General features: G+C 43.9%; 2 protein-coding genes across 3 annotated transcripts; both read right to left on the reverse strand.

Annotated features, from left to right (window-relative positions):
- Positions 1 to 390: 390 nt before the first annotated feature.
- On the reverse strand, positions 391 to 4,362 carry gbx1 (gastrulation brain homeobox 1). The gene is made up of 2 exons (XM_034614368.1): positions 2,116 to 4,362; positions 391 to 1,430 (listed from the first exon to the last, which is right to left on the reverse strand). Exons 1-2 carry the CDS (start codon positions 2,552 to 2,554, stop codon positions 916 to 918), a joined length of 954 nt encoding a protein of 317 aa, XP_034470259.1. The 5' UTR covers positions 2,555 to 4,362; the 3' UTR covers positions 391 to 915.
- A 387-nt stretch (positions 4,363 to 4,749) lies between these two features.
- asb10 (ankyrin repeat and SOCS box containing 10) lies at positions 4,750 to 10,154 on the reverse strand. Of its 2 annotated transcripts, none has more exons than XM_034614366.1 (5): positions 9,705 to 10,154; positions 8,307 to 8,574; positions 6,597 to 7,101; positions 5,957 to 6,070; positions 4,750 to 5,485 (listed from the first exon to the last, which is right to left on the reverse strand). In XM_034614366.1, exons 1-5 carry the CDS (start codon positions 10,027 to 10,029, stop codon positions 5,300 to 5,302), a joined length of 1,398 nt encoding a protein of 465 aa, XP_034470257.1. In that variant the 5' UTR covers positions 10,030 to 10,154; the 3' UTR covers positions 4,750 to 5,299. The 2 variants fall into 2 exon arrangements, with proteins under 2 accessions (XP_034470257.1, XP_034470258.1); XM_034614367.1 differs by lacking the exon at positions 9,705 to 10,154 and adding an exon at positions 8,776 to 9,074.
- Between the last annotated feature and the right edge of the window lie 438 nt (positions 10,155 to 10,592).

Consider the following 10,592-nt stretch of genomic DNA (forward strand, 5'->3'; position numbering starts at 1 on the left):
TTTGATTCACAATCTAAAAACACTCTTAAATTACCACGATGAAGCAGTTTGACTATGAACAAGATTAAAGCCTCATGCATTTTGTCAGGGGAGATGATCTTATTAGAAATATTTTCAGAATGAAATTGATATTAATATTTACAGACTTTAAAAAATTTGACATTTTTTACTTTAAATGTGTTAAATAGTAAAATAACCACCTGATTGAAGTAACTATTTTAGACTCATTAAATTAGGGTCAAAATAAGTCGCTATGTTCAAAGAGTGCAGGCCACATTTTTAATTTTCACAAAACAAAATAATTCCTGCAGATATTTTTCCCAACAAGCACAAAAAAAACCCTTGTAATTCTAACCTCTCAGTAATAATGATTCAATCTGCATTCAAACGTTCGTATAAAGCGATTTATTAGGTCAATATACTTTACACTTGTCCCTTATTTGTTTGGTCAAAACCTCCTTCACATCTTTTCTTATTTTTTTTTCCACATGGAGCTGTCGAAGCTGGATCCTCCGGTCGCCCCGAAACAAAATAAAGTAAAACCTCTTAAGTTACATGCAAATGTGGTTCAACAAATTTCTTTTACTAAAACACGAAACGAAAATTCCAGAATAGTTTCACCAAATGAGGACATGCACATAACCAACAGAACAATTTGGCCCTACATATAAATACTTAAAAAATCTTTACAGTCTCATCTCATCATAGTGCCCGTTTATATTTACATATTCACACAACAATAAATAAAAAAATCATGACAGCATTTTGCCAAATAATTCATCTGCCTGCGAGAAAATCCTCAGACAAAAAGAACTGAATCCTCCTCATTGTGCTTCATGCGTTCAACAAATCAGTGGAACATATAGAGTCAATGTAAGTGTTGTTTTTTTTTTATTATTATGAGTATTTCTGAGTTCATGGCCTGGTCCCTTGCTCTATCTGTTGGTGCTGACTCCTCACGGCAAACCTGTTGACGTGCACGGGGATGGGCACCACGATTTTGGGGTTTCGCACCGGTTCTCCTGAGCGGTTGTTGACGTTCCCAGCTTTGATCCGTTTCCACTTGGCCCTGCGGTTCTGAAACCAGATCTTCACCTGCACCTCGCTCAGTTTGAGTGCGTGTGCGATCTGGGAGCGCTCAGTCAGAGAAAGGTACTTTTTACAGTGAAACTCCTTTTCAAGTTCCAGCAGCTGCTCGCTGGTAAAAGCTGTTCGTCTCCTGCGGCTCTTCCCCGCCGAGCTGCCGGTGGGCAGCGCCTCCTGCGAGCCGGCTTTCAGTTTGCTCTTCTGCGTCAGGGAGCCACAGTTGTTCCCGTCCGAGAAACTCTCGTTCTCGCTGTCCACGGAGCTGTCCTCCCGGTCGCTGCACACGGTGTCCGCGGATTTTAGGTCCAGCTTCTCGTCGTCTGAACTGTACAGTTTGGTCTCACCTGAAATGTGGAGAAAAAAAGAAAGGGCACATTAACAATGAGACATTTATCCACGAGCCAAAATAACACAATTACGCACATCAAATATGGTGTTTTGATGTGGCTGGTAAAGATAATAGGCAACAAAAACTAGTTGAGAAAAATCCATGAAATGTTATTTAGGAGAAACATTATTGATGAACAAATAAAGGAGCATCACAACTTTGTGTGTGTGTGTGTAAACGCAGATTTTAAGTTTTCACTGGTGGCCTTTCCATCATATTTTAACTCAGGAGAAACACATGTCCTGAAGTTTTCCTTCAATGTGTTTAACATGCTCTCCTAATTGTTTTGGGGTTTATTTTGTTTAGAAAAATACTGTTATCAACAATTTGAAATAAATCTAATTATATTTATAAATAATTATGACTATAACAATTGTTGTCTCCTTCCAAACTTCCACCAACTTGTATCCACAGGATGTAAATCGACACTGGGAGATTTCTCATTAATATTTCTGACATTTCTTTCGAGCAACACTAATAAGACGAGTTTCTCTTCGGTGAATCCTCCCTGGTTCAGCTGCTCCTCGCAGACTTTCTGAGTGTTGGACCAGCGACCTCCACTCTGAAGCATTTTACGCATAGTGGCCACTTCTGTTCGTGAGGATAAAATACACACCAATGAATCACGAGGCCGATCTTACCTGATATTGTCTGAAAAGTTTCCGAGAAGTTGAGCAGATCGGAGCCCTTGTCGCGGCCGTGCAGCTCCTCGGAGTGCGGACTCTCCTGCCTCCTCGTCCCGGGATCGGCTGCGCTTAAACGCGGACCGGGGAGCTCCTGTGGGGGATAGAAACTGTCCGGCGGATCCGAGAAACTCGGCATGGTTGTGGTGAGGGCGACCATGGATGGCACCCCCTGTCCCAAACTGGCGCAGAACGTGTTGGTGAGCCGTCCCGCGAAAGAAGCCAAAGGCGCAAGTGGAGGAATACCCGAGTGGGATAAAGCCTGCGGAATAACCAAAGGTCTGTAGGGCATGAACATGGGGTAGCCCGTGTAGAGCAGGTGTCCCGGTCTGGGCTGAGGGGTCCCTATGAGGGAATCGATTGAGAACGCAGTCCCGTGGATGCCGGGTCTCTGCATTTTGCAGGTGAGCACGTTTTACGCAGTGGAAACTTGGAAGCAGGTGTCCCCTTCCTGTGCCGCGCGTAAAAACTTTTTCAGCGTGAGGACGGAGCGGATTGAAAGTAGATCCTCTGGCGTGTTGTCATCCCTGGGAGTGGAGCTCGTCTCCGGATCTGTGCGCTCTATATGCGTGGGTCAGTGGGGCGCTTTGCCGTGTGCACCCCCGCTCCGCTGCACCTTTTCCCTCTTATTTGTCACACACACTGAGACATAAACACACGCTCTCCCCTCTCTTGTCTATCTGCCTCCCACACCTCCGCCCCTCTCCGCTGCACCGCGTGTGTGCGTAATGTGTGCGCGCAGAGAGAGAGAGAGAGGGAGAGAGAGAGAGAGAGGGCGAGGGAGAGAGGGAGACAGCGCATTGGTTATAATCCGCAATACAAGAGGGATGAAAAGGGGGAGTTTCCCTGGGGGCTCATCCATCTTCCTCAAATTACGCTTCATTTCCTTATTCAGCCTCTGACTTTTTGGCCGTCTTGAGAGGCGGTAGTTTCCCAGTGGAGACCAAATAGACGGGTCGCACCCCTCCTCACCCATCCTCCTCCCCCCCTTTTTTAAAGCCAGGTTTCACCATTGACTTGCAAAAAAAAAGAAAAGAAAGAAAACTGGTGTGAGAGACTGCTCCAGCCCTTCCCCTTCTATAATCGTTGACCACACCAACCCAATCAGCTATTATTAATTTTGATTGATGATAAGTAATTACTCTGGATGCGAGGGGACGGCGTAAAACAACGGTGGCTTTTGTTGGAATATTGGGGCCGATGGGCATCAGAGTCAGGAGAGGAGGAGAGAGGAGGAGAGAGGGGGTGAGAGGCAGATGTTTCTCCGCTCTCTGTCCTATGCTCCCCGGCTAAAAACAATACGTTTCGGGCCTCAGGGGAGGGGAGAGAGAAAAAAGAGAAGTTGCTGCAACAATTGTTCCCAGGAGAGAGATACTCTGCGAGAAATTAGATCCACATAAAAGGCGTTAACGCAGAGGTCAACTGCAGCGTGGACAGGGACACTGCGGGGCCAAAGTCAAATTTAAATGAATTTCCACTTTGTTTCAACTCTTTTAAAACACCCATTACCCATCAGCTGCCAATTAAACCCTGCAACAATTCAATTAACACAATTTCTCCTCTTTTTGGAGGAATAATTATTCAAACCCCTCACGTGTAGGAAAAAGGGGTAAAATCACTTTTCTCCTTTTTCTTTGAGCACTGCTTTTAATCGCAGATCATTTCACCTTTTAAATGGCCATGGGGGCTGATGATGATTGGCCCTATTGAGGCCTGGGTGCCCGAGCTCTCCAGCCGCTCGTCTGATTGCACGAGGACACAAACATATCACCAGCGGCTCTGATTAGCTCTGGAGGACCGGGCTAATTCTCATAATTGCGGGTGACTCCGGCTTCAGCAGCAGCTCCTGTCTCTGATCCACCGAAACCATTCACCCAGCTCCTCTGGCTCCAGTGTCTCATGTTGCACTGCTGATCATCTGCTGTCATTTAAACCATTTCACTCGTGGCTTTTGTCATTTTCAACTGGAATTAACACTGAAAGAGGATTCATATGTGGATAACTTTCCCTCACATGCGTAATGAGTGATGATCAATCAGAAGAATGTTCTCATAGAAACATCTTAAGTGTTAAAATATTCTAATTTAAAGGATTTATATAAACATGAGGCCTTAAAACAAACCAAATAATAAATAATTTTACAATAATCTTAATTCGTACAAAACAAATTTAAACAGATTATAATCCGAAATTCACTTTTTTCCCAAATGATGAGAGATTAGAAATATAGATGTAGATTAACTGTCTTATTTTCTCAATTAAGTTTGAAATGTTTTTTTTAAATCAAATAATATATATAGATAAGAGATTATCTGACAAAGCATCACAATCTTCCCAAGACATAACTATTTTACGATGCTCAAACTTTATATCACTTTTCTAACCGTAAATCTTGCTTTCATACAAGAGCTCATTTTCATTTATTTTTTTTAAACATATTTTAATCTTGATTTCTTTTTTTTTCCTCCATAAAAGGGATGAATGACGACCAGTGAACATTAAAGAGCAGATTACAAACAGAAGAAGCTTGAGAGACGATGGAGAGAACATATATTGCACCAGAAAAAAGAAAAGAAAAGAAGTGTGACTAGATTATTTAGTCAGGATGGAATATTTTATTTTAAACCTGCATGGCCTTCCTTACTTTGATACAAAACACCACAATCACAATCATATCGGTGGTGATAACAATAATTATTTATGCAAATATTTGATGCCAGTCCCCCATTTAAAAACACATCATTACTCTGTGTATTAGCATTAAACTATATTAATTGTATGTATAAAATAAAAGCATGTTAGTCTCCTTACTATCAAGAGCAGAAGTAAAAACAAAAAAAATTGTGATCACACAATAAATAAAATATAAAACAGTTGCATGCTCGTTACAGTCAACTCAAGGCTATAGCTCCCTCTTCTGGTGCAAAGTGAAACACGTAGCTGTGCTGAAAGGCTGATCTGGAATAAAGGTGAGACAAACAAGCAGCTGCTCACATGGCACAGAAATAATTATTGAGTATTGATGCTGTAGTTTCTAGTGATGAGTGAGTTTAATGCTTTTGTGAATGACCCCCCGCCCCCCCCCCTCCGCTCTTCTCAGCAGCCTCAGCAGCTGGAACTCTAACACAGAGCTTCTCTCCTCTCAGTGCACGTAGCCTCTGTACTCCAGGAGCAGGTAGTTCTTGATGAAGGTGGGGAGGTCAAGTTTGGGGACCACCCTGTGCACTCGGCCCTCCAGGAAGGTCCTGAGTCTGCAGCGTGCAAAGTGCTGCAGGGAGCGGGGGGTCAGCGCCAAGGAGAAGAGGGACTCATAGAAGTCCTTGTGCCCCTGATTGGAAAGGAACACAAATTAAATCAGGGTGATTATGGGCCGAACACTGATGGTATTTGTTTCAGCAAACAGTAAACCAATGTATTTCAAAAAATAAATAAGTTAGGCCGACTAATTGAATAAACATTCACTGGGCCATTCATCAATATTAGCCCTTTGCAAATGTCAAGTTATTTGGGTCGTGTGTTTACTTCCTAAAAAGTACTGTATCTTTTTTGATCATCTGCTTTTTTATATATATATATATAACTTAAATGTTATTTTTTGAACCGCTAGATGGGGGGCAACGTCAAATTTACGAGCTGTTAATTTATCAAAATAATGGAATTAGATTTTGTAGTGAAATATTTTTTGCTTGGTCCACGAAAATCTGCAAAAAGTAGAAAACTTCAAATCGGAAAAAAATTGTCTTAAAACACACACATTGGTTAAACTCCACTGGTCACTCAGCCATTTTAAAGCATTTACCTTTAACACCTCTGTAGAAACAGACTCAACCCAGGTGTCAGTGACTTTGAGGCGGCTGTAGGCGTTCAGAAGGACCTCGATGGTGCGTGGAGATTGGCAGCAGTGCTTCAGAACCTGCACAGAAACACCAGAGCAAAGCAACACGAGCACACAACCGTCATTTAAGTTGTTGAGTGAGCTTGTGACTCCATAGAACTGAAGAAATAAAGTAATTAAACACTTGTGAAATGAACAGATTGGTCTTCCCTCCAGGGGTTTAACTGGAAATTATGCAATTAGTGCTAATTAATCTCCTATTAACACTTGCCTAATTAGGAACCATGCATTTTGTCTCGTGCACGTGGGTTCACTGATAGTTGTAGTCTGTTTCCCGCAGAGAGTGCAACACTTCATGTTGTGTCCTGAAATGGGAGGTTTGACTGTGGAGAAGTCTGGATTGTTGCAAAGGAACAGTTTAGTGTTTCAAGACTCCTACTCAAGGTGTCACATGTGCAGCACTCGCTAATTATGCAAAATGGGCCACCTTGATGAGCAGTTGGTTCAGACTGCTACAGCCCAATCTGGAACACGTTAGTACATGCGTGTGCACACATTTTATCCTCTGGTACTTTTGGATAACGTGCAGATTTTCACTTCCTACCAAGGGCAGAGCTCCAGGCCACACCCGAATAGAACCGTGGTTGAGCAGAGCGCGGACGATCCTCTCGGGCTCATGGGAAAGCTTGTAGCACACCACCTTCAGGATGTTGTGCATGGGGGCCTCACCACCGTAGTCCATGTCGTTAACGCAGGCCCCGTTGGCCAGGAGCAGATCAACTATGTCTGGATTTGCATGCTTGCAGGCCATGTGCAAAGGACTGCGTTTGTCCTGGTCCATCGTGTGGACGTCAGCCCCGGCTCCCTGCAGCATCTGGCACACCTCGAAGTAACGCTTGAGGTCCTGCTCCTCCTGGGGCTGAGAACAAGCAGCGTTCAGGGGCGTAAGACCCTCCTCGTTCTGTTTGTCCACAGCTGCTCCGTAGCGCAGGTAGAGCTCAGTGTGGTCGGAGAGGCCGAACCTGGCTGCCACATGTAAGGGAGTGTTTTCTTCTTCCAGACTGCGTCCATTGATTGCTGCACCGTACTGAAGGAGATATTTGGCACATCTGCAAGAAATACAGAACCTTGTTTGGCCATTGAGCACAAGTCGTGTTCCCACATTACGATTAGATCAGTGGCTCCCACATTTTTTATCTGACGCACCCTGGAAGAAATATCAGATAACCTCAAGTAGCCTATCCCTTCATCACCTCCCATTGTGCTCCAAATGTGCTCATTAAAATTAATTTCAAACTCATTTCACAGAATCCAATTATTCTTTTTTGTCTGTAGGTTTGATTAGATTGTTTTTGTAATAAATGCACTCGAGGTCAGTCCAGGACACTGAGGAGTTCTGCTGCTACAGCCTGACTGGGCCCGATACGACCATGACTGTATGTGGGCCAAATTTTCAAGCATGTTGTGGTTCACTGACTTTAAGTTTCACAATGTCCTTTTGTAAAATTAATTTGTAATAAAAGCAAACTTGCTCAATTAAATAAACTCAGGGGTTCCACAGTTATAAGAGTCTGGTGAGGCCAGTGGCTTATAGTGGCCCCCGTTAGATAATGTAACAAAATCTTAGGATAAAATGCTATATAGTTGACATTCTATCCTCTGAGCTGTTGACTGCACATAAAGATTGACGACATGATGGCTTCCAAGAAATATGCCAAACCATATTTATCACCACCTAGTGGCTGGCTGCAATACAATTCATGAAACCCAGCCTCCTCCATTTCAGTGGATGGGACATGGACCATAGCTTGTTTTTAATTAGTTTGTTAATTCTATAAAAACAGTGTGAAACGCCATCATTGACAGCTGAGACTGACCCGAGATTGGCCGTGCGTGTGTAAAGGTGGGACCTCGATACTTCAGCTCCACACCATGATCGTTACTGAGGAGACTCTGGCTCCATATGACATCACCAGCACAAGATGGCGCCACCGATATCCGGGATATTTTTGGCTTCATTTTTGTACAATGGAAGGAAGTGGAGATGTGTCGTCCATCTTTATGTACAGTCTACGATGATTTAGCATTTTCACTTTTGCCGTAATTGTCAATTGTGCCAATAGTGGTCGCTGTTGAGCAGAGGTTACACACAAAGTCTTGCTTTAAGCTGTTATACATGTCTCCTGTTGGTGGGAGGTGTTCCTGTTGTAGCTGGTAGCTATAATGGTCATTGTGTCAACATGTAGAAATTTGTCATGCTGTTCGTATCTCTCCACAAATAGTGGCCCACACTTTCTAGTTTCACTCCACTTACTCGAGAGATTCTGAGGTTGTGCAAATGTGCAGAGGCATGAGACCATCGTCGGAGACAGCATTGGCGTTAGCGCCGTGGATGAGCAGCAGTTTGGTGCACTCCGGCTGGCAGTTTTCACAGGACTCGTGCAGAGCAGTCGTGCCGCCGGGCGCTAGGTCTACGTTGGCCCCACGCTGCAGCAGCAGTTTCAGGCAGTCAGTGAACCCTCGACCAGCTGTGATGTGAAGCGGCGTGGTCAGTTCCTGCTCGTAGGTCAGCGACCACAGTCCTGCCAGCAAGGACGACAATTTGGATAAAGTTACCGCTGAGTTGCAAGAGCTCTGGTTCTCTTAGCTGTAGAATATTCTGCACAGTCACAACGTTTCAAAGTCTTTATGATAATATAGTAGCCTATGCCCCATCAGAATGTCAACACCTCCCCCTGTGCACAGTGATCATAGCAGTGAAATCAGAACAGTGGAAATCCTACTCAGGCCTCTGTAGTTAAATCTGAAGTTCTTCCATTCCTCTATGTTGCGGGTGTCATAAACAGCATCAATGAGGTGGTCGTACTCGTCATCGTCCACGATACTGAGAATCGTCAGCTCATCGCCCACGAGTAGAGAGTTCCAGAACTGCAGGATACAACCTGTGGCCTTGGCTGTGGCGATCACGTCACTGCGGTAGGACTTAGTTTTGTGCCACTTAACCGGAGGAGCCACATAAGCCATAATGGAGCCGACCAGCTTGATTCTTTTTAAACTTGATTTCTCCAGGAGGAATAAAGCACTTGTGGAGGTTGTTTGTGTATACAGGGCTATTTCAGGGGGGTGTTATGTGATATTTCATTTGACCCCCCTGGACCTTGCCAGTGCAACGGCATGGGAGCCAATGACCGGTGCATTACGTACCACCTGCTCAGTGATTCAGCAAATCCACTGAAGTCCACTGACTTGAATGTTGAATTAAAGGAACTCAGAAGTGACACATTCCATTTACAAATAGGAAAGTATAAGTGAAATGCATGATTGTTGCATTTAATATTGATTCATGTTGTGTCCTCCATTGAATATTGCATGTGACAACAGACTCAAAGCAATGTGGATTCTATAAATACTGCCTCGTGCTCTGTTTCTATAAACATTGCATCGCTGTGTCTGTAAATTCTGCCTGAGGGTGAGCTGCACCACTGACATGTTTCATGTAGCTGCATATTAAAAATCATTTCAAAGCCTCTCTATTTCTATTAACAACACAGAAACAGTCTGTTAAAGAAGGAGTTTGAATAAAAAGTGCTTTTTACATTTCTAAATTTTGGATGCTAACCTCCAAGAGATGCAATAAAGCTATTATCTGTGCTGTGCCACATCCTATGAATTCCTTAATTAATTCCCAATGAAGACAGATGTTGTCTCCTACCTTCCCCTCTGGCGACCCAGTGCATGTCCCCTCCCTGTGGCTCAATGATGAGGTTTGCTGTGGATCCTCTGGGAAAGAGTTGCCGCATGGCCTCCAAGTCTCCTGTGTACAGAGCATTCTGAACCACCAAGTCGTGGCACATCGCCGGTGGGAGAGCAGAGCTGGACCTCAGCAGCACCCGGTCTCTGGCCTCCTTCTTCCACATGTAGCTACTGAGCTGATGGGAGGCCATCTGCCTCTTGTACTTGTGTCTCTCGAGCATGTCCTCGTCAAGTTCAAGAGAACGCAAGGCCATGGGCGTGAAGACAAAGCTGCCTCTCGACATGCTGAGTCTCTCAAACAGAGCAGACTGATGTGTGTATGATAAAGTGAGGCCCGTCTCTGTGTAGCTCTCGTTGTTTCACTCTCTCTGGTTAATGTCCACTATGTGCCTGCCGGCTGTTCGCAGGGTTGGTTCACAGAGTTGTTTTGATATTCGGTATGAGACCCTCCCTGCAGTGTGACAAGTAATGCTATTTTTATGTCTCACATGCAGCCACTGGAGCCTCGTGTGTTTGCCTCCAGCAAAGTTACAGCCATGAAGTGTCTCTGTGAGACTGCAGGAATCAAATGAGCTGAATAAACTCCTGTTCTGCACCTTTACAGTTGTCTAAATTACACGGTGTCTTATGAGACAAAACCTTAATGTGCTGAAAGTGGAGAGTTTTCTTACTATTTTCTCTTGTGTTGAAGTAGTGCTTATTCCTGATGTATTTAATGCATGCTCATTTCTCATAGTCTCAGTGTGCTGAGCAGAAATTTTCCAAATAAAGGTTCAAGTAATTGGATTTTAAAAACCTTTTCCAGCACGGCTTTAATTTTCATACTAAATAACAAAAAGTTATAGCT

This window comes from Hippoglossus hippoglossus, chromosome 17 (assembly GCF_009819705.1).
Source record: "Hippoglossus hippoglossus isolate fHipHip1 chromosome 17, fHipHip1.pri, whole genome shotgun sequence".
Classification (NCBI taxonomy): Eukaryota; Metazoa; Chordata; class Actinopteri; order Pleuronectiformes; family Pleuronectidae; genus Hippoglossus; species Hippoglossus hippoglossus.